General features: G+C 43.5%; 2 protein-coding genes across 2 annotated transcripts in view; both read left to right on the forward strand.

The window, feature by feature from the left end:
* Positions 1-629: 629 nt before the first annotated feature.
* LOC311233164 (gap junction delta-2 protein-like) lies at positions 630-1,691 on the forward strand (the record flags this gene model as incomplete). Its single annotated transcript, XM_084320056.1, has 1 exon — positions 630-1,691. The coding sequence occupies one exon, from the start codon at positions 630-632 to the stop codon at positions 1,689-1,691; it is 1,062 nt and encodes a 353-aa protein (XP_084176182.1).
* Positions 1,692-15,311: 13,620 nt separating this feature from the next.
* LOC311233020 (unconventional myosin-XVIIIa-like) overlaps positions 15,312-25,037 on the forward strand; it is a gene marked incomplete at both ends in the record, with an annotated part of 212,117 nt that continues 202,391 nt past the window's right edge. Inside the window, one exon of the mRNA XM_084319874.1 lies at positions 15,312-16,295. Within this exon, the coding sequence (XP_084176000.1) occupies positions 15,312-16,295 (984 nt within the window). The remainder of the gene's footprint in view (positions 16,296-25,037) is intronic.

The following is a 25,037-nucleotide window of genomic DNA, read 5'->3' on the forward strand; positions in this document are numbered from 1 at the left end:
AGGCAAGACTAATGTCTTTACAATTGTATTGTATGTTGGACTTCATGGCGGTGAGATGACGAGTTACCCTGAGGCTGTGTCTACCTGTGATGGACACCCAGTTGTCAACAGTTCAAGCATGCTTCAACATCGCTCCTACTGCTAAACCACGAGGGCATTAAGATTAAGATGAGGAAGTGCTGTATGAAAATGGTTCAATTCTCAAATGAGACATTCAGTAGGACTATTGTGCTAAACAGTTCTTGACCCAGCTACTGGACCCCCAAATCCTCCAGGGGCACTGCACTGCTGATGACTCTCAACTTTGACCTCTCTCAAGAAATATATGTGTAGAGAGACCTACAGTATGTGGGTCTAGTGTACCATAAAATACATGCATGCTCGATACTTATTCCTGCCATTGCCCTCTAAGCATTAGCACTAGAGTTGGTCCCTGGGCACTGTACTGTGGCTGCCCACTGCTCCTAAATAGTTAAGATGGGTTAAATGCAGAGGGTATATTCCTGGTATGTCAAATGTACTTGGTGAATAAAGACTTTCCTTCCTAGGGGGGATATGCGGAAAGATAAATTCTGATTACCTAGTGTAAAATGGCCAACAAAGTAATATATTTTGTCATTTCCCCAGAAATGGGAGACTGGGCCATTCTTGGCCGCTTCCTAACAGAGGTGCAGAACCACTCCACAGTCATCGGCAAAATCTGGCTGACCATGCTGCTCATCTTCCGCATCCTGCTGGTGACCCTGATCGGGGACGCTGTCTACAGCGATGAGCAGTCCAAGTTCATCTGCAACACATTACAGCCGGGATGCAACAACGTCTGTTATGATACCTTCGCTCCTGTCTCGCACCTACGCTTCTTCGTCTTCCAGATTGTGCTCGTCTCTACGCCATCCATCTTCTATATTGTTTACGTCCTGCACAAAATCGCCAAGGACGAGAAGTTGGAGATCGAGAAGGTTCAGGTGGTGGCCGCAGAGTGCCCGCATGTGCACGAAAGGCCCAAGCACGTTGGACTGGAGGAGGAGGAAGTGGCGGCGCTAGAGGCCAGCAGCTCCCATTTCAACCCTTGTATTGAGGAGGAGTGGCGCTCTAAGGAGGGCGTCGAGTGCGTGGAGCACAGTCTACTGGGGGAGGACGTGAGGGATGTGGGGCGGGACCCGACCCAGCTCTCCAACCAGGTCCTCCTCACCTACATCCTACATGTGGTGCTGCGCTCCATCATGGAGATCACCTTCCTGGTGGGGCAGTACTACCTGTTTGGCTTCCAAGTCCCCCAACTCTTCCGCTGCGAGACCTACCCCTGCCCCACCCGAACAGACTGCTTTGTGTCTCGCGCCACGGAGAAGACCATCTTCCTCAACTTCATGTTCAGCATCAGCCTGGGCTGCTTCGTTCTGAACATTGTGGAGCTGCACTACCTGGGCTGGGTCTATATCTTCCGCGTCCTCTGCTCCGCGTGCTGGACGTGCTGTGAGCAGCCGAAGAGGGACACCATGGAGCGCATGGGCTTGTACGACGACCACAACCCGTTGCTGCTGCAGCTCAAGCACTCGTTACGCGGCAGGGTGGTGCTGCAGACACCGCCCCCAGTATCCCGGGAGAAGAGTGACAGCGCCGTGGTGACACAGACGCCTGCCATCTCCTTCGAGACGGACTCCACAGTAGAGTGCACCTCCAAGAGAAACTGAAACTGTACAACGTGCCAAGAATGGGGAGAGGCAAGACGTCGTGGCTGTAGATTCTGTCAAACTGTATTTTCCCTTTACTGTTTTCCTTTTAATAATCCATTACATTTATATAGCGCTTTTCTAGACACTCAAAGCGCTCTCCACAATGTAGGGTGGAAATTGCCTCCTTCACCACCACTGGTAGCACCCAACCTTGGGCTACGCAGCCTCAATGACTGCCATACACTGGCACCAGGCACACAGCACACTACACAATGGCTGAACGGCTCAGGAGACAGGGATTGATATCAGCCAATTAAGGGGAAGGGATGATTAGGTGGCCTTGATGTCAGAGACTTGATTGGGAATTTGGCCAGGAACGTCGAGGAACCCCCTACTCTTTGAGATAGGCGTCCTGGGTTCTTTAACGACCGAGATTCAGTCAGGACCTCGGTTTAGCGTCTCATCTGAAGGACGGTTACACCTTTTGACTTTTGCTTACACCTTTTGACTTTTGACTTTTAATGACCGATATGGGAGTGTGCAAATGCTTCTCTGCTTAATTCCTACTGGTTACTGAACACGCTGCATTAATGTTATGTTTGATGCTTAGCCTAACCTGACCTTCCCTCTCAATCAATCCCCTGTAACACCCCCACCCACCCCCACCCCTCTTACCCCCCCCCTGGCTGCTGCTTGCTCTTTTTATCTTTCTCTTTTTGTCCTTTGTCTATGTTAATTTACTGTTCTATATGGTTATTCTTGACTTTAAGTTTGTTGTTGTTTTATGGCAGGTGTTGCTCGAAAAAAGAGCTCTTTGAGCTCAAGTTTCTTACCTGGTGAAATAAAGGTTCAATAAATAAAATTTACTTCATTTGTATATGTTTTATATGTTTTTTTCCTTCCTTCTTTTCTTTCCTAAGTAAGAAAGAGTTCAAAACCAACAATTATTTGAGTCCTTTACAGTGGATTTAGTCATTTTCAACAAGTTAATATAGGTATTTGAGGTCCCCTAAAGATGTCTTTGAAATACGATAATTATCATACGTCTAGCCTGTACAATTGAAATTCAGATCCAACTTTCCGACTAAACTTTAGGTAGAAAAGATAAGATTTAAACGCAAGGCGCCACCTTGTACACGCACAATTTATTATCTTCACACGCACATACATGCACATAGCGAGGGATCTTGTCACAGCTGAACTGCAGAAAAGGCACAATTAAACTCACTTAACATTTTCTCAATATTGGGAAGACACACAAAAAGATAATTTCCACAATAGGTCCCCTTTAAGTCATTCCATAAAAAGAGAGACACTTTTAGACACACACCCCCACCCCCACTAATCGAATGTTTAACTCTTTAATTGCCAGACCCGAGATATCTCGGGTTAACTCGCCATGTGTTGGAAGCCAGACCCGAGATATCTCGGGTTTTGGTCGTTTTTTCTTTTATTCTATATTTTTATTCATTATTCATCCACTGACCTCGGTGTTGCCATAGGAAAGGGTTTTGAGATCGCCAAAGTGCAATACCGGCCGCATCCTGCCAGATGGCAGTGTCGCTCACCCTTTGAAACCTTATATCTAACTCCGTGTTACACTCAAATGTTTCCGGGCGCTATATTTAGACAGAGCCGAGTAAGTCGCTTCATCCGACCACTTCGAAATGCGTCTGGCACACTCGATCCATAAGTTGTGCCAAATTATGTCCGGGACCAGATGGACACCAATACTGGAAATTGCGATCAGACAATTGGAATATTCTTTTTGGAATACCCCCGACCACAGGTAAGGACTATCTGACATCAATTTCAGCTTGATCCAACAATGTTTTCATATCGATCCAGCTAATCGGTTTCTGTAGTGTTCAACACGAATGCCGTTACTGGCCATAAAAGCATAACCCCCCCCCCCCTTTCATGCATTCATGATGAAACATAATACCTATTACCTATTATATACATTTGATTTGGAAATAGTAGTGTGTCCAGGCAGGAAACGCCAACGCTTATAGTAGAATTCACGTTGCGCCCTATAACTTGCTTCCCAGGAATTATCCCGGATCACTCTGAAATTATACTTATATTCACCACGGGATAACGCGTGAACGTATGCATGACATTTTCTTCTCTTTTTTGCATGTTGGACGGAAGAAAATGTTGCGTTCTTTTAATTGACCTTGAAAGATGAGGAGAGGGTGAATATTCAATATTACAGAGTATTTACACAAACAGCTGAGAGTGGACACACAGGTTCTACTTAGCTCTGGGCTCAGCAGGAGTGTGTCCAGCTCCTTCCATCACATTGACATTTATACTTTTCTGGTTGGTGTTTCTAAGCGAATGAGGTGGCTAAGCGAATGAGGTGGTTAAGCGAATGAGGTGGCTCTCTTCCAAATTAGCAGCGTGGTTCAGGGCTTACACACGACTTAACAAGGTAAACTGTTGAAATAGCAAGGATCTAGAATTACAGTCTGTCTCCTGGTGGTTTCTGAAGGAGAGGCAGGGGTCATGGTGACACATAGGCCTTTGCTTGTTTTAATACAATATAATAACACATTTGAATGGTACACACATTTGTAGATATTTGTCTATACATTCTTACAATTGATAAATGGATTGACTCATAGATATTATACATATTGCAGATCTTGACAATGCTGATATTAGTTCCTCTGGTCAGCCAGAATTGTCACCTCATCAGTCCTTGGCCTGTGGGCCTGTGGCTTTAGCAACAGCTGCACTGACCTTCCGGTCACAAATAGATCTTGACCACCTCAGTAGCTACAGACAGGCTGAGATGTATACAGGCTGAGATTTACATGAAGACTTGATAATAAAAGACATGGATAGATGTATCTAGGGACATAAATAAATGGATTTGAGCCCACAAAAGTCACTGTCAAATGACCATAGTATTATCCTCATAGCTATAATATAGATATAGCTCTCCAAACATAGTGACACACAGTGAAAATATGTAATGGAAACCTGGCACGTTAGCTACAAGGCCAAGACTAATAGCTGGCACTGAATGAGTTAAACAGACTGTATGTCAGCATACATTCTTAGTTCAAAATCTGATATTGACTTTCATGTTGAAGATAAAGCTCAAAGCCTATTATCTAATCTATAAAGAAGCCTATATCTAATTTATCACGAGCAGTGAGTCTTTCAGTGTGAATCAGTGTTATTGTTGTTGAAATGTTGGACATTTACCAGGGTACAGGATCTGATATACCTATCTGCTAGTGCTATAAGTTAAGGTGAATGCCTACCGTATGTGGAAACCTGGCTTGAATATTTGTGGGCGGTGGGTATGCTGTTTGCATGTACATTGAAGTTATCAAGTGGGACATTGGGTTAAGTTAACCTTGCACATAAATTGGCTTTGTGAGATCACAAGATCACGCAGGAATCCTTCTTGCCAGGCTTCAAATTGTGTGATTGTGTCCGAACCATGTGGTTTGGATCAATCAGCATCCTTTGAGGAACTACTGGCAGCTATGGGCATGGTTTAGATCCAATCACCTGCCAATTCCAACAGTTTCAAAGGACGACTTGCCCAGATAGTCAGGTTAGACTTAAGTCCATGACACTTCCAAGTGTTTCAGCAGTCAATTCTGGCATCCCAGAAACAACCACCCTTACAGTATACCTGTCCTACATTCAGTCCTACACTCACCTACAATACATCCAAATCTACTCTTGAGGCCTTTTAAAAATGAACTTAATCAATGTCAACATCCATAGGCTAATATGACAGCTGAGCCCCACTGCCTTGAAAACAACCTGCTCAGCAGTTTAGGAACTGCATTGTGCCAAAAGCTAAATGACCAGTAGTTCTCCAGTGGCTGAGGTCCCCTATCACCGATATAGGGACTATCAGGCTGGAAAACCACCTCTGTATTTTCCTCATAAAAAGAAGGCCAAGCGGGACCATGGAGTGGGCAGACGCCATCCTGCCGCGCAGGCACATTATGGACCAAGCCGTAACCGACCTGCAAGGATGAAACTCCCTGAGCGTACGAAGGATATCTCCCCGGCGCTGCTCGGAGAGAGTTGTCCTCATAGACCTTGAGTTTAGGAGTAAATCCAAATATTCCACCTGCTGGCTGGGAAGAGGGGTACTCCTCTTCCAATTCACAGCGAAGTCTGGGACCTGGTGGCCTCCTCCGACTGAGGACCAGTATGTCGTCTATAGTAGAATCAAATCCTTATTCCCTGCCGACGTAGAGATCCTAGCGCGGTCTCCATGAAGCACTTGGTGAAAGTGCGAGGGGCCAGAGAATAGCCGAACGGCATCCTCTGGTATTCATACGCTACTCCATGAAAGAGAAAGCGCAGGAATTTCCCGTGAGGAGGAAAAATCGGGATGTGAAAATATGCATCCTTCAGGTCTTGCGGCACGACGCAAAACACAAGCAGATTTCTTGAACTGATTTTAATGAAGATGCTCCATCCAACCTCATCCAAACCGTAAAATCTGCATGAAATACAAATGCATACAAAAGATACCATTAATATTACAAGTTCATTAAAACCCATGGTCTGAACGTCACTGTAACATATACCACAATTATTATCTACAACAATCAATACCTTATTGGCTGTGTGCCAGTATATGAGAACATCGATGCGTTATGGAAGTATGTCTTCTGTCCGTTTCTTGGAAGATTGTCTTGTTATGTTGACTTGATGGATTGTTCTTTGCTTATTAGAACGCCAGGTAAGTCCATTACCATTCAAGTTCACGGTTCCAACTCAAGAGAGCGAGAGGGCGGAAACACGTCACCGGATACCAGGTGTGTCAACTCTCGTGAGATGTGGTAATTGCGCAAACAAAATAGAAAAATAGTGCGCCACTAATATATATCTTATATAAAACAAATAAGAAATACAGTGAAAAGCAATTGAGTGTATTATTACTATTATACAAAATAAGCATATAAATTGTAAACATAAATAACTATATTAACCAATTGTTAACCATAGCTGCAGTTACAATTGTCCTTTACAGTTTTGAATGGAATTGCCATGAAACCCAATTTCATGGCAATTTGTTGTACCAAGGATACAGAAACATTTATATTCTGTTGCTCAACTATTTAAAATTGAATCAATAATTTTCAACAGTATCAGTTTACTTTATACTGTATCTACACCGCATATACATAGACATTCTCAATATCTCAAGTAACTCCCAGCTCTCTTTCTCTCTTGCCCCTTCCTCATCTCTCTCACCCTGCTCTCGCTGCGGCGTGGGGCGGTCCACACTGAACTGGCCCATGCAGTTCATAAGGTAGGCTATACTGCCACCTGTCGGGATTCAATCATCATTGCAGGTCCCAGCCACACTCACAAAGGCCCGCGCAAGTGTTTAGAATAAGAAAATAGAAAAAAAGGAAAAAGGAATCGGAAACGAGATATCTTGTTTTTGGCGCTCAAGTGTTGGCTCTCGGAAACGAGATAGCTCGTGTTTGGCGCTCAATGAGTTAACATTTTATTAATGTTGATAAAAAGCAAGTTACCATGCAAAAAAATAACTCTCCTCACCATGAACACACCTGCTTTTAAATCAAGTCTTGGTTGATCAACTATCAAGAGCATCAATTAACTCCTAACAAACAAGACATGTCCAGTTACTGTTTTAAGGTTTGAAATGAACGTAGTGCTGAATTATTGTAACATATGAATAGTGAAATATAGACAAATCAGACATATCCTACAAACTTGCTCAAACTATTTACAAGAACATTTACAATAGAATGTGGGTGTATAAGCCCCCATCAAGGAGTCTCTCCTTCCCAGCCCCATTCATTATCTCCACCAGGCAGAGCATGAGTGTGTGTGTGTGTGTGTGTATGTATGTGTGCATGCATGTGTGTGTGTGCATGCACGTGTGTGCACACCAGGTGAAGATTTGCGCCCTACTGAGAGCACCTTTCTAATTGTCTATAGACCTATTCGCTGTTTACAAACATACCGCATTCGAGCCAATCAACAATACCAACTAAGTGATTGATTGATTGATTGATTGAAAATTGTATTAACAGATTGCAGAATGGGTACAATACAGTACAGCTCAATACACACAATTGTTAAGGGGATGCAGACCAGAGAAAGACTTTCGTCTTGTTTACATCAGGGTCCCCCATTTTCAATTCATCATAACATATATGACATACAGATAGACAGTACTGCTACATCTATATTCTATACATTTATGACATACCAGATTTACAAATACAGTACTGTTTGTGATACAAAAATAGTCTAAAAAAGGGAGTATATACATTTGACGAAGAAACTGTACATTGGAGGAGGTTGGGTAGGTGGGGTGGAGGGGGGGGGGGGATTGGGTAAGTGGGGTGGGGTCACGTGACTAAGTTTCCCCCTACCTGCGCGAGCTGCTGCGCTAAAAAAGTACAACAGGGCTCTATGGAGAATCCCTGACTAAAAGTAGTTCCAAACGAAAACGGCTGGATGTAATTTTGCCAAATCAGCATGGCTGTGAGTGTGAGTCTTTGACTTTTACATATCTAGCTTTGGCATGGATTGATTGTTTAAATCGCTAGCATGGCTAACAAAATGCTAATATATTGTAGTCTGCCCCATTGTTCTGACCAGGATTAGGTTCCTTTTGCTCCCTTGATGCACGCGCACACTGAGTCTGACGTATACAGCGAACAGGTCTATGGGGCGACCCTAGATTTCTAGCTTCAGGAGAGTGGGGTGCATGTTCACACATACTGACTGACATGTCCACAGGAAGAAAATGGGTGGATTCTTAAAATGGGTGATTTCATTTTAGTAGCGTTATAACCCCCACTGTTACAACTGAACAGCACATGTGTGCACAATTGATTGAATTGATCAAGCCCCGCCCTCTTTTATTGATCTTCCAATCACAACTGTTGCGTTACCCTGGATGGACAGCTTACCCGGTCATGTCATATTGATAATGTTGTAGCTGAGATGGGAAGGGTTAAATTATACATGCCACAAAAAGAGCACAAGCTTCAACTTGTGTGGAAGAAAGCTGAGTCCATGGCACCCCCTGCCCCACCATCCAACCCCTTGCCCCTCAGCCCTACAGTGCCACCTGCCTCACCATCCAACCTTCGTGCCCCTAATCCAGCCACGCATCACAGTTTTGCACTGCAGGAATTTACTGAGAAGGACGTTTTAGAAGTACTCAGCAAACTCGACCCCAAGAAACCTCCTGGCCTTGACGGGTTAGACCCGTTTTTCTACAGAACTGCAGCCCCCATCATTGCTGAACCTATTTCCCATCTATGTAACCTATCCCTGCATACAGCAGAACTGCCCTCTGCTTGGAAAGCAGCCTTGGTACGGCCCCTGTTCAAAGGAGGAAACAATACTGACCCCAACTGCTACCGCCCAATTTCAATTTTACCCTGTATAGCAAAAGTGCTAGAGAGACTAGTAGTAGTTTGCAAACAACTCACAAGCTTTCTAGAAACCTACAACATACTTTCGGAAAACCAATCTGGCTTCCGCTCAGGGCATGGATGTGAGACTGCTACGATGAAAGTCCTCAATGATGTCCTCAATGCCCTTGACTCCAAACTCTACTGTGCTGCTGCCTTTATAGATCTGGCCAAGGCCTTTGACACTGTGGATCATGAACAGCTTTTGGAGCGGCTGAGAGACATTGGTGTCACTAATCACAGTGTAGCATGGTTCGAGAACTACCTCTCTGATCGCACTCAGTCAATAAAAACCGACAACCTATTAACCCAGTCCCTATCCATCTCTAAGGGGGTCCCCCAAGGCTCCTTACTAGCTCCAATCCTCTTCTCCATATATATAAACAACATAGGCCAGTTCGCTGGAAACTCCCTAATTCACCTCTATGCTGATGACACAGTCCTGTACACCTCTGGTCCCTCCCCGGATGCTGTCCTGAAAACTCTCCAGGAGAGCTTTCTAAAAATCCAAGCTGGTTTCTCCGCCCTTTGCCTGGTCCTAAACACCAGCAAGACCAAAGTTATGTGGTTCGGCCACAAGGGTACCTCCCAGACTGGCACCATTGTAGCCGCTGATGGCAAAAAGCTTGAACTGGTCACCTCTTATAAATACCTGGGAGTGTGGATCGACACCAAACTCTCCTTCTCTGAACACCTAACTAAACTGCAGGCCAAAGTCAAAGCAAGGCTTAGCTTTCTGTATAGGAACCGTTCCTCCTTCACTAGATCTGCTAAACTCACCCTGGTCCAGATGACTGTCCTGCCGCTATTTGATTTTAGCGATGTAATCTACCGCTTGGCCCGTAAAGGTGATCTAGAGCGCTTAGATATCCTATATCACTCCGCCATTCGCTTCGCTACCAATGCCCCCTACAGGACCCACCACTGCGAGCTATACTCCCTAGTAAACTGGCCCTCCCTGGAGATTAGACGCAACATCCACTGGCTGGCCTTTGTATATAAAACACTTCTAGGCCGTAATCCCCCTTACCTTACTCGCCTAGTCCACCCTCGTCCACTCCCAAATTACCACACCCGGTCAGCCACACATATCCTGGTAAACGCCCCCCATGCCAACTCCTCACAAGGCCGTTCCTCCTTTCAGTACGCAGCAGCTGATAGCTGGAACACACTACAAAAAACCTTAAATATGGAAACTTTGGAAACTATGGAAACTTTAACAAACTCCCTAGAGCACTCATGTAGATGTTTCTCCATGTGCTAACACCATGCTGCCACTATTGTTCTGTTGTCCGCCAGTTGTTGTTCAGTTCAGTTGTTGCTCTGTATGTATGTCCTGCCTTTTTAATAATGTTCCTTTGTGTTTTATTTTTATTTATTTGATTTTATCCCCCATCCCCTTTCCCCTAGGGGGCTTTTTACCCCCAAATAGGCCGTTATTGAAAATAAGAACTTGTTCTTAATTAACCTGCCTATTCAAATAAAGGTTTGATGATGATGATGATCACGGCTATATCAGTATTATAGAGTTAAAATGTGCTGAACATTTGTGATACAAACTACCAAGTTTTATATTGAAAACGATTGAACAAATTTAATTTGCTTTTAGCTTTTCTGCTTTTTGTTTGCATACATTATTATTATTGGTGTTGTTAAATTATTATTATTATTATTTTCTCACTCTCTCACACACACACACACACACACACACACACACACACACACACACACACACACACACACACACACACACACACACACACACACACACACACACACACACACACACACACACACACACACACACACACACACACACACCTCATGTGTGTGTGTGTGTGCACCTCATGGTACCAAAGCACCTCAAAGGCGCTAAAACATCACAAACATCACAAAACAAACTGGTCAGACTTCTACTTGACCTAACCCCTAGAACCCACCTCACCCCTGCCCACTTTGACTACCTAGGATGGCTTAGAGTAGACGACAGAGTACAGCAACTTGCAATGGGCCTGGTCTACAAGATACACTATACGACTAAGATACCCATGTACATGTCAAAATACTTCCCAAAGGTCAGTGAATACCACGACCACAACACCAGAGGAAGCTCAACAAATCATGTTAAACCCAGATTCGGCTCAAACAAGGGACTAAACACGTTTCGCAATTATGCAACATCAATGTGGAACGCCCTACCCAAAGCTGTAAAGGAATGTGAATCCTACCAACATTCAAAACCGCTCTCAAAGAGCACCTACGGGAGGCTGCAATTCGAAACTGGCCACCGTAAATGTCCAAACCCACCACCCCCTCCTAATAGACAGTCTCCTCCCCACCGCATCTCTCCCCACCCTATGTATATTTCTCTCCCACCCACCCACCCCCTCCTAATGTACAGTCTCCTCCCCACCGTATGTATATATTCTCTCCCCACCGTATGTATATTTCTCTCCCACCCACCCACCCCCTCCTAATGCACAGTCCCCTCCCCATCCATCATATGTATATACTATGTCAGGATCTATGGGTAACAGTACTGCATATTTGCATATCGTATATGTCACAAATGTAACAGTACTAAATACCTGTATGTCATGTATGTCCCTATGCCATAAATGTCATGTATGTTGTGTATGTCATAAATGTCACTATGAATTGAAAATGGGGGACCCTGATGTAAACAAGACGAAAGTCTTTCTCTGGTCTGCATCCCCTTAACAATTGTGTGTATTGAGCCGTACTGTATTGTACCCATTCTGCAATCTGTTAAATAAAGTTTTCATTCATTCATTCATTCATTCATTCATTCATTCATTCATTCATTCATTCATTCATTCATTCATTCTCACACACACACACACACACACACACACACACACACACACACACACACACACACACACACACACACAGTCACACACACACACGCTGTCAATGATGGTTTTAATGATGCTTACAATTTTAACAGTATTACTAACTGTTATGTTATAGTAATGGTTTTCATTACATTACAGGCATGATGTTCTTGATTGATTGATTGATTGAAAACGTTATTATCAGATTGCAGAATGGGTACAACAATACAGTATGGCTCAATTAAATACACACAATTGTTAACTCATTGACTGCCAGCTATTATCCTCATCATATAGTAGCTACCGCCACCGCTGTAAACGGTGGGAGTCGCTCACCTTGTTTGCAGGGCTATTTAAATATTATAGCTATATATACAATACTATGGCCCATTTGACATCGAGTATCTATCGTTCAAGATGTGAAAAAGGAATATTTTTTCCATCCATACATTCTCATTTTATACCGTGGTGAATATAAGTATGGTTTTAGAGTGGTCTGGGGTAATTCCTGGAAGGCATAGCCTGCGACGCATATTATACTTAATCCATTGGCATTTCGTCCCTATACACGCTACAATTATAAATTCCAATGCATATGATTGGTATATTATGTTCCATCATGCATGCATGAAAGGGGGGGGGGTCGTTTCTGATTAAGTGATTGTCAATAATGGCATTCGTTAGTACAACAGCATACGTTGATCAGGGCGATGGCTATGAAAACAATGGACAACCAAGCTGAAATTGACGTTAAATTGCTCTTACCTGTGGCCGATGATATTCCAAAAAGAATATTCCAATTATTTGATTGCTATCTGCTAGATCTTATGTCCATTTGGCCCACGCCATAACCCCCCACAGCATAATGAATCCGGCGTCCCGAAAACGATTCAATGCGATCGGGTGAAGATCTTGATCCACGTTACAAGAAAACTCCACCCGGATGACTTTCAATGACGCACAGCCCCATACACAGAGTCAGAAAGGAAGTGTGACATCGGCCGCATACCACCAGGTGGTGGTATTGGACCTTTGCGATCTCAGACACATTGCCACACAGTACCACAGCCTTCCAGGATGATTTATGAATGGAAATAGCGAATAAAAGAAACAACGATCCAATAACGTATGGTTGGCGTTATTCGATTGGCGGACAAACACGTATTAAATAGTTGTTGGCGGCCATTGAGTTAAGGGGATGCAGACCAGAGAAAGACTTTCGTCTTGTTTACATCAGGGTCCCCCATTTTCAATTCATGACAATAATGACACACGCAACATACAGATATATATCTTGACATTTCTAACATATATGACATACAGGTATACAGTACTGTTACATTTGTGACATACAAGATATGCAAATATACAGTACTGTTAAACAGAGATCCTAACAGATAATATATACATACGAGGGGGAGGAAACTGTGCAATAGGAGGGGGTGGGTGGGTGGGAGGGGGGGTTTGGACATTTATGGGGGCCAGTTTCGAATTGCAGCCTCCCGTAGGTGCTCTTTAAGGTGGGTAGGGATGGAGAACATGGAGCCTGGAGGACAGACAGTGTCCTAGTTTTCTATTCTAGCCATGTTACCAGGTTCCTTAACAAAAGCAAATAGTACGAAAAGCAGCTAAAAAAGTTGATTCTCTCAAAAGATAATAGGATCTTGCTTGTATGATGATGAGCTGTACAGTGTTGTCATTCCTTAAAAGAAGTCAAATGTTTTATTTTTGTTTTATTTTATTGTGTCTCATCTCTTGTTATGTTATGTGGCTATTCATAATTCAATGAGAGGGTTAAGATACACTAAATCTATTTAGCATTCATATAATTACCATTGTTATTTATCGTGGTTTTCCTTTGAAGTTGGGAGTACTGGGTGGTATGAGGGGATCTGAAGGAGTACTGGATGGGTATGATGAGGGGATCTGAAGGAGTACTGGATGGGTATGATGATGGGATCTGAAGGAGTACTGGATGGGTATGATGAGGGGATCTGAAGGAGTACTGGGTGGGTATGAGGGGATCTGAAGGAGTACTGGATGGGTATGAGGGGATCTGAAGGAGTACTGGATGGGTATGAGGGGATCTGAAGGAGTACTGGGTGGGTATGAGGGGATCTGAAGGAGTACTGGATGGGTATGAGGGGATCTGAAGGAGTACTGGGTGGGTATGAGGGGATCTGAAGGAGTACTGGGTGGGTATGAGGATATCTGGTGATTATTTCGCGATCTACCAGAAGAGGTCGCTGCAGACCGGCTCACAGTAACTCGCACACCTCTTTGCACTGACCTGATTGACGAACACACCCAAGCTCCCGAAATCGTCCGCTTCCACGCATCTCTTATCAGACGGCGGTCTTCAAAGTCCTGCGACCATCCGACGGTGAGTAGGCTACCAACACTAGGCATGTAATAATCAATCCAATGTTATTGATATGCATATTTTAATCCTTCACTTGTATTTATGAAGCCAATGGTGCAATAAAGAATGAGGACAAGCGGCTTAGTGAGCGCATTACGACCAAAGCTTCGGATGCATGTGTTGAACAAGTGACCTGGTGAAAAAAAAACGTGTCATGCGAAGTGTAAAAGTCATGCGTGTACAACTATGGTAGTGTTTCTTAAAAAAATAAAAATAAAAGTCTTCTATTGCAAGTATAAAAAGTGTAATGAAAGTGTTAATACTCGGCGCTGATTTGACGACGGGTGTTTAGCAAGTGTAGCGTGAGGTGTGTGTGTGTGCGTGTGTGCGTGCGTGCGTGCGCTCGTGTGTGAGTGAGGGGGGCGGCACAACGATGCCGACAACTAATACTGTAGGCCTGGCCTATTATGGAGAAAGGAGGGAGAGAAGGAGAACATTAACAAATGCTTATTTGATTGGCTCCCTTTCCCCATAATTATGGCTCTTCCTGCAGATGACATTCCAGGTTGTCCCACATAGATACTGTAATGACCTGAGCTGAGGACTCTGTCTGACTCTTCATAGCATGGGACCCCCTGCCCCAGTCTGACTCTTCATCGCATGCAGGGACCCCCTGCCCCAGTCTGACTCTTCATCGCATGGGACCCCCTGCCCCAGTCTGACTCTTCATCGCATGCAGGGACCACCTGCCCCATGCAGTCTGACTCTTCATCGCATGGGACCCCCTGCCCCATGCAGTCTGACTCTTCATCGCATGGGACCCCCTGCCCAAGTCTGACTCTTCATCGCATGGGACCCCCTGCCCCAGTCTGACTCTTCATTGCATGGGACCCCCCTGCTTCGGCCTCTACTTGCAGACCCGGCGCGGCCCTGATTTGTAGGTTTGGGCAGAGGAAGCCAGAACATGTTCCACCTAATCAAGAAAGACAATGAGAAGGAGAAGGACGCGGGGAAGAGGGAGAAGAAGAGAGACAAGAAGGAGCGAATGACCCAGGCTGAGCTGAGGAGTCTGGAGGAGATGAGTATGAGGAGGGGCTTCTTCAACCTCCACAGAGGTAGCTCCAAGAAGGAGTCCAAGAATAAGCTGGAGATCTCCAGCCCCATCCCCATCAAAGTGGTCAACAACACGGAGCTCAGCCTGACGGACATAAAGGGCCACATGAGTACAGAAAGCTCCGGTGGCGACGTCAAGGGAGACGGACCGGACCCCCGTCGAAGCTCTGTGAAGGAGCGGGCCGCCAAGTTTACCGCATTAGCCAAGCAAAACTCTCCCAAGGTCCAACGCGCAAAGAGCCTCTCCCTGTCCCAGAGGAGCAAAGAGGGTCATCCTTCAACAGCCCCGACTCTCTCTGGACAGAACTCTGCCACCGCCCCCTCTCCTCAGAGAGAGAGCTGCACGTTTGAGCCACCGCACAGGCCCATCTCTCACTTCCCGGGTTACAAGAGGAAGAGGGTTCACATCCCACAGGTGGTGGAGAAGACCTTCCCCACTGCCGACCTGCGGCTGCCCGTGTTGCTGCCTCCGCCTCTACCAGAGCCCAGGGACCTGGAGCTGCAGCGACGCAACACCGGCGACTTTGGCTTCTCCCTCCGGAGGTCCACCATGCTGGACAGGCGGTCCGACGGAGGCGCGTACCGACGCGTGGTGCACTTCGCCGAGCCAGGCGGTGGCACCAAGGACCCAGCGGTGAGCCTGGTGGCCGGAGACAGGCTGGTGGAGATCAACGGTGTCAACGTGGAGAGCAAGAGCCGGGATGACATCGTGGAGATGATCCGTCAGTCCGGGGAGACGGTGCGGCTGAAGGTGCAGCCCATTGTGGAGCTGAGCGAGCTGAACCGCTGCTGGCTGAGGACCAGTGAGGGGCTGCACACTGATCTCCTGAGTGATGTGAGTACTTTAATATGAACCCTTATTCACCCGGGCAAGTTGACAAAGAACACGTTCTTATTTCCGATAAAGTCTTGGGGGAGTAGTTTTGCTGAGCGTGGGTGGGGAGTATACCATAATATAACGGAACTCTTTGGAGTATACACATTGGAGCATTTCAATTTAAACATTTCACAGAAAATGAAACGTATAAACCCCCAACACTTATGGACACCTTTCTGTTGATGGAAATATAGCTTGATGTTCAGCAGCAGTAGAATAAGGCTACATTGAGACTGCAGGCAGAAGTGGCCCAAATCTGATTTTCTTAGCTTGTGACTCCGATCTGTTTCTTTTCACGACAATGTGAACAGCACAAATCACATGGAATCTGATCTTTTCAATTCTGATTTGGGCCACTTTCTTCTTTTCATCTTAAATCAGATACAGGTCAGATTTTTTTGCAATGCAACCTCAGTCATGGTTATGCCTTGTGTACCCTTTCACTCTGTGTAATATATCAACCTATTTTCTCGCATTTGGCTTTTCTAGAGGGATGAGAAAGTGACTACTTTCTTTTAGGTAATTGCAGGGTTGTTGTACACTCATCAATTTGTTACATATATACAACAACTGATGTCTCTGAGAAACGCGTCAAGTATTAATATTGTGTGATAACAAGCGGCAATCCGCAATAGCTGCGACCATGTATGTGCATGCATGTTGCATACAAACAGGATAATAACAGTAACAGTGAAATGGCTTCATGGATACAAATAGCAGCATCTCCTCCATATTGATCATCTACAAATAACAGCAGATACTCAATACCTTGCCAACTGCTTGGCCCCTCTTACCAGTCACCTGGAGGCCCCACGACCAGCTTGTGTACTAGGCTACCAAATATAAAAACTAAAAGTTTACTCTTGTAGTCTAGCTGTGAAATGGTCTGCAGTGCACCAGTTGTTGATATTTCATCATCTTGGTTAGAAAGGCTATAGGTTGTAGTTAAAAGTACAACCAACCTCTAGAACAGGGGTGGGCAATTATTTTTCCCAGGGGGCCGAATGAGCAACTGAAAATATGTTGGAGGGCCGGGCCAAAATTCCAAACTCAATTATGCATAATATACATTTTATTTATATATAAAAAGCAGTAAATGGCATTGTTTTGACCCCTGGCAAGAGTGTATGTTATTATTTGGCAATTAAAAGGTGAGGTTAGCTTTCAAAAATATCATTTTTCTTTTTTTATCAGGCATTTTGAGTTTCATATACTATTGAAACAAGGATTTTCTTAGCTTTCTAAAGACATCACATCATCTTATAGCAAAAATAAACAAGACATGTCACTGAACTGTGTAAAGAAAAGTGTCCCAGTTTTGTAGCCTTTTTTACTTTACATGCCTATATTAAACATTTAATGTTTTCAGAATTGTGCAAAAAAAAGAAAAAAAAGATCAAGTGTCCCATTTCACTTGTTATATTTCCACATTTTAGTGTTCTTCAGTTCTTTTTTTTTCATTCAGTGTGAGCAATCCAGTCTCTGTTGAGCTTTAACAAGTCCATCAAAGTCAGGTTGCATGTCTGAGGTGGAGATGCGAAGCACAGCTGCCAGATGTTCATCAGTGAGAGAGGATCTGTACCTGGACTTGGTAAACATCATGACTGAGAATGTCTGTTCACATATGTAGGTGGATCCAAAGAGAACCAACATCTTCTGAGCATGTCTCCTCATGTTTGGAAAGTTCTCCTCCTTGAGAGCAGAGTAGAACTCTAGCAGTGATGCTGACTTAAAGTGCTCTTTCAGTAGTGAATCAGACTGCAGGTCAATGAGTTCAAGCAGAACAACTATCAACACTGCAGGTAAAGGGAGAGGAAACCAGCTGCATTTCATCCTCAACCTTTTTGAAATCTTGAAAACGCCTTGAAAATTCATCATGCAGTGCTCCCAACATGGATGAGTACCTGTGCCGGTGATCAGCTGATGGTTTGACTTCTTTCAGGGTTTTCATGTGTTTGAGATTGTTGCTGCCTAGTTGCCTTGAAATTAATTGCAACTTTGTCATGAAGGCTTTCACATGGCTATGCATTTCATGAGCAAAAATGCCCTTGCCCTGCAGTTGTGTGTTCAGTAGGGATGGGTACCGTTCACATTTGAACCGATACCGGTACCCAACGGTACCTTTTTTCTGTACTTTAGTCTCTAAAAATGTAATCTACCTACCTCAGTTGGAAAAAAAAATCCAAACTTCAAATAACCACACTTTCAACCGTTTTCGGCTTGCCCCGACTGCTTTGTTGTTGAATCAAGTCAAATCCTAGGTAAGCGTATATTGTGCGTGTGAACGTTGACATGAAAAGAAAAAAGTAAAAAAAAAAAATTAAAATTTTTTTTTTTTTTTTATATATTTTTTTATTATCATGTAATCTTTCGCGGGCCGGTCAGAATCATCCGTACAGCCGTACAATGCCCAGGTCTGCTCTAGAACCAACAGCTCCCTAAGATTTTCATTGACAATAACCACATCATCACTTTTTATTTGTTTATTATCTTTTTCCTTCTTTTTTTCCGTTTTTCTCCCATCCCAATGTTAGTCGTTATGCCAATTCCCAATCCCCTTCCTGGTCGTTGTGCACTCTACCCTCTACCGTCGGTCCGGGAGGGCGGAGACTATCACATGCTTCCTCCGACACATGTGTAGCCAGCCCACCACTTCTTTTCACCTGGCAGCACAGACTCTCACTGGGAGAGTGTAACGTGTGGAAGGTCACACTGTCTCTCTTAGATCCTTCCCTTGATGTGCAGGCGCCCCGACCGAACTGTAGGAGTCGCTGTTTACAACAACCAGGACCCACCCTTGCCAGGTTTCCCACCCTCTAACACTGCCAATTGTGTTAGTATGGACGGTCGGCCAACCCGGAAGCACCACAGCTGGATTCGATCCCACTGTCTCTGTGGTGGTAGACAGACGCTTAGTCCGCTGCACTACCCAGCCGCCCCACATCATCACTTCTGAATCATCACTACACAGATTAAACAAGATGTTAGAGAACACTTCTGAATCATCACTACACATATTAAACATGATATTATAGAACACTTCTGAATCATCACTACACAGATTAAACAAGATGTTAGAGAACACTTCTGAATCATCACTACACAGATTAAACAAGATGTTAGAGAAGACTTCTGAATCATCACTACACATATTAAACAAGATGTTATAGAACACTTCTGAGTCATCACTACTACACATATTAAACATGCTCTGTTTCACAGTAGAGTGTTTATAAAGCAATATGGAAGTGATATCTTTTTAAATCAAATCTACTATGCTGTCGTGCCTACAGATGTAAAGCTCCTTGTATACATGACGACCATTTAAGATGTGAGACATGGTTTCAGCTATTTGTTTGTGACCATGATGTATTCAGGAAGGAGCGTGGCTGTTAGGAAGCTACTTTAGATGGAACACACACACGCACGCACACACACACACACACACACACACACACACACACACACACACACACACACACACACACACACACACAGGGTTAGAGTTGCTATTTGCAGGTCATATAAAATCCAGTCAATGCGATGGCAACTCGTTTTCTTTTTCAGTGCTCTGTTGAAGAAGCGTTCGACAAAGACGATGGCTGTGCTTTTTTTTAACCCTTTCACTACCACACTACCAAATGATTAACCCTTTCACTGTGAGAATACAGAAGGTTAACCATTTCACTGCCACACGACAAAGGGTTAACCCTTCCACAACCACACTATAGAAGGTTAACCCTTTCACTACCACACTACCAAAGGGTTAATCTTTTCACTGCAACAATACAGAAGGTTAACCCTTTCACTGCCACACGACAAAGGGTTAACCCTTTCACAACCACACGAATAAAAAATATTTTTTAAAGATTAAATAAACGACAAACTAACAAAACACAAAAGAGCTTGTGCAAAAAATCTTGAGTTGCTGTCATCCCATTCTTTGGATTGTTAATTATTGTGGATTTAGCCTTTTTTTGGACAAACAACCCTACACATTACACACATTGGGCGCCAGCCATTAGCCGGGTCCCGTTGTAGCTATGCCACGCTTTAAAGATAGGAGTGCGTCACCTTGTTTGTAGAGCTATATCTATATTCTATATTATAGTTATGGGGACAATACTATGGTCATTTGACAGTGACTTTCTTCCGGCCAAGATGCAAAAAAGAGATCATTTTTCCATGCATAAGTTCAAGCGTTATCCCGTGGTGAATATAAGTATAATTTCAGAGTGGTCTGGGGTAATTCCCGAAAGGCTGAGTTATAGCCTTATATGTGAATTCTACTATAAGCTTTGGCGTTTCTTGCCTGGACACGTTACTATTCCCAAATCAAATGTATATAATAGGTATTATGTTTCATCATGAATGCATGAAAGGGGCACCGGGACTTTTTGGGCACCGGGACAATGCAGGAGGTTTTCCATAGCTGGGGCACCCTCTCCAGCCTCAGGGAGAGGTTGAAAATGTGCTGGAATGGTGCCGCCAGTTGTCCAGCGTACGCCTTGAGCTAGTGCTGGGCGATATGGAAAAAAATCATATCGCGATAACGATATGATAATGTTATCATATTTCTCGATATCGATAATTATCGAATTGTTATAAGTATTTTTTATTATTTTTTTTTTTCAACAACAGATGTATGTTTATTTTGCAGCAATTCTTTGTCATTGCCGCCATCTTTAGTGTTACATCCCCTCACACTCCAGTTCTCAGGCTGCAGCTGGTTTAGAAGCGAAAGTAAACCGGCTTCTCTGCTGGCTGTGGCTCCAGGGGAGTTGAACAGTTCTGGCTCTGCTAGTTTATTTTCGATCTTTTGGCGCTTTTTTGGTGGACAAACCACCGCACATGTGCACCGTGACTTGTGACTGGAGTCTAGTTCTGCTAGCACACATAGCCTACTGTGTACAGACGGTTTCAAACTGTATTTTAAATTAGAAAGCAAACAAAATAAATGGACAAGAGAAAAATAAATCTCAATTTGGTCAGTATTGTCATTTGGACAAGCAAAGCCATTACTTTAAGTTGCAGGCAAGAAAGACAAGTCTGTCCACTGTCTCTGGTTTTAAAACGGCGCTGTTGCAGGTAAAAAAAAAATAAATAAAAAACGATTTTTCTATTTTTTTTATTTCGATATTCGATATCTATTATTAAAATATATCGCGATATTTATCGTTATCGTTATATCGCCCAGCCCTACCTTGAGCACTCTCGGGTTGGTGTTGTCAGGTCCTCTGGCTTTGTACACGCTGATTTTGGAGAGGTGCCTTCGGACCTGGTCGTTAGTGATGATCAGCGGGGTGGGCTGGGCGGGGGTGGGGTGGTGCGCTTGTCGTTGCTGGTGGTGGTGGGGGGTGGGGGGTGGGGGACACTGGAGCGGATGGGTGGGTGGGGGGGTTTGTCAGGTCAAAGGCCGTGCTTTGTTGTCGGAAGCCAGTTATTTTCCTGATCCCTCCCCACACCTCTCTGGCGTTGTTTGCCTGTAGTTGGCCCTCCAGCTTGTCCTTATAGATGTGCTTGGCGGCTCTGAGTTCTTTTTTGAGCTCCTTCTGTATAGTCTTGGCCCCCTCAGTGTCCCTAGCCATGAAGGCTCTCTTCTTCCTGTTCAGGAGGTTTTTGATGTCCCTGTTGATCCAGGGTTTGTTGTTATAGTGCGGTGGCTTAGCACCAGATTTGAGAAGGATGTGGACACGCTGGACAAAAGCACCACATTTTTCCCACGTGTTCCTCATCATCATAGCTTTCATTTTGGGGTAGGGGCCACGTCATCATGATGGATTTCAAGATGGCCGCCATGTAAAATCAAGGTTAATAAATATCTTGGTCCATAGCGCGCTCAATATTTGAGCGAACACAAAGGTATTGGTATCCCTGTAAACTAGAGAAGCTAAGCTTTCCATTGGTATCATTATCATTAAGCCCAACTGTTGGGAAGGAGGTTTTAATAGGCAATGATTCAAAATTATGTAAAATTTTCGCCTAGAAAAAACTGCTATGCTCATCTTCCAAAAGGTCCCTTGGCCGTTCACATGAATATATCAGAGTGGACATTGGTTTTATAGGTACCCACAAGCCTCTTCTTTCCAGACATACCCACTTTGTCCAACTTGCATGCTATTTGGGGCAATAATCAAGCAGGTTTGTGCATGTGGTACAAATGTGTCGAACATTCTAACAACTGCCAAAAATGTGAATGTTGAGTTAGGGTTTGTTGTTAGAATGTTGAACATAGAAGATCAATTTTGGTGTCAAACTACACATTTTCTGGGTCAATAAATGTGCTAATGCTATGAAGAATGTCACCAGATGAATATTTGTACCATTCTAACAACATATTTACATAATTCTTTACTTGTTTAACACTTTCAGTGCCACTCACGAGATTTCTCTGGTTTTTTTTATAGGTGGTTGCATGCCACTCACGAGATTTCTCGGAATTATTATTATTATAATTTTTTTGCGATCTGAAAAATTATTGCATCACCCGAGCCTACCCGAGTATAGCCGAGGGGCGCCGGCGATCACTGTGGAAAAAAGCGCCCCCTGTCGTCTCCCAGATGACATAAGTGATTTTGGAATGGACTCAATGAAAATGAATGGGGAAAAAAATCCGGTACTCCACATTTTCCAGTTCACTGATCCAGCCGGAGTTACTAGAGTTCATTCTGGAGCCTCAGATCCCCGCGGATCATGGAGTTCTACTGTATCGCGTTGGATACATACACGTATCGATTTTTTCAAATGGTGATCAGGAATTGGAATATACCAGTTGGATACCATCTGATGTCAGGTAAGGACTCTATGTTATCAGTGGTAGGATAATCAGAGTAAGTTTGATGAAGTTATAAGCTGTTTTGTGAAATGTCTTCTTTCGGTTTCACTGTAAAAGTCCGTGAGGAAATCAACGGAGCGATTATCAGTGCGCGGCCGTAATGTGCGTGCGTGCAAGTATAATATTGATCATCTAGCGTTTATTTGAAAACTATTCATAAAAAGGCAGACGAATATCAACGTTGTGGAATATTCCACTAAAAGACGATTTTCATAGAATGCTCCAGAATGAGCTGTTTTTTATATCAAAACGGGGGCTTTTCTAACTGCTCTGAAACGGCAACGACGCGATAAAAAAACAATCTGCCTTCACAGCACTGACTGGAAAATAGTCTTTGATAATGCGATGGGCAGATTAGACACATAGCCATAATTTAAAACATAGATTAGGCCAGGGTTAGAAATTAAATTTTTTTTTCAAGGGCTTTTTTTGCCCCCCTTAATTGCTTTTCGGGGGCTTTTTTTTGTATTTCGGGGGCACAACATTTTTATAATGAAAATTAACATAAAGATTATAAAACATTGTTGACACTTTTTTTACAGTCTTCGTCCCTATGTTTGATAACGTAATGTTAATGTCTCCATATATAGGGCTCTACGCTAACCTTTTTCCCAAGGAGCACATGTGCTCCTAAATAAAATGTTAATAAATAAAATCTAAATACAAATTTAGGAGCACACAGAAATTTAGGAGCACAGTGACAATTGTTCAAGTAACACACACACGCACACGATGTGTGACATCATGGCTTGGTTTCATGTTTTGAGGTACCTTCAATTATCTGTAAATAATACATACATACTCTATCTAAATAGATTAAATATTATTGTCCCTGAGTGAGGGCAAGTTGTGTTGTTGTCTTGATATAATAACCGGTTGCCTCTGGATCAACGAATGTCTAATATTGAATAATATTATTAGATATTTTATTTTTAACATCCCTAATTCCAACAGTCAAGAAGCTTGTTTCAAATTGATGAAAAACCCCACACACGCAACGTTTGTGAGTATAGGCTCTGGCCAGATCGATCAATGAAATACGTTGCGCGCTCAGCGCTGTGGAATGAAGGAAATGCGCATCGGGATCGGATTTGGATGTTATTCTTTTGGAGTTGTGTTACAAATGGAATGGTCTTTCCCCGCCGAACACAAGTTACTTAACGTTACACAGAACACAGGTCGCGCTATGCAGATGCTTAGCTTGCTAACGTTAAGATAGCAGTGTAATGCTTGATGAGAGCAGAGCGCTCTCTCTGTGTTCGCAGGAATCGCAGCACCTCTCAAGTGCCTGTAACACGCAGCGGGCCCCGCCTCCCTCCTCCTTGGAACAAACATTCCACCCAAAAACTGAATTTCAGTCCAGTTTCAATCTGAACTATTAACAGCGGAGCTGTTTTGTAATCTTCACAATCACTCGTCTGTCTCGCACACTGCAAGTAAATGATTTTTCCGGTTTGCACACACACATATTATTAGGGGCAATACGAGGGAAATGCTCGCACTGTAGAGCATATATATAATTATATATATAATTAGTAAACTGTCTGGGGCTTTTTTTGCCCCCCTTAACTGATGTTCGAGGGCATTTGGTCAATTTTCGAGGGCATTTTGTAGAGCCATATGAAATCCGTTTTATTATTTTCCAAATTCCATTTTATTTTTTCCCAAATTACGTTTTTTCCGTTTTAATATTTCAGAATTCTGTATTTTGCTTTTTATGCTCATTTTACCATCAGAAATAGTGTCTAATAAGTGGGAATGAATAAATGTCTACAATTGAATATGATATAACAGTCCATTTAATGTTTTTAAGTGCTGCAACTCAGAAATACAGTTACATTTTACACAATACTTTTCAAATAATA

Source organism: Notolepis coatsorum (assembly GCF_963971535.1).
Source record: "Notolepis coatsorum genome assembly, chromosome: 8".
Lineage (NCBI taxonomy): Eukaryota > Metazoa > Chordata > Actinopteri > Aulopiformes > Paralepididae > Notolepis > Notolepis coatsorum.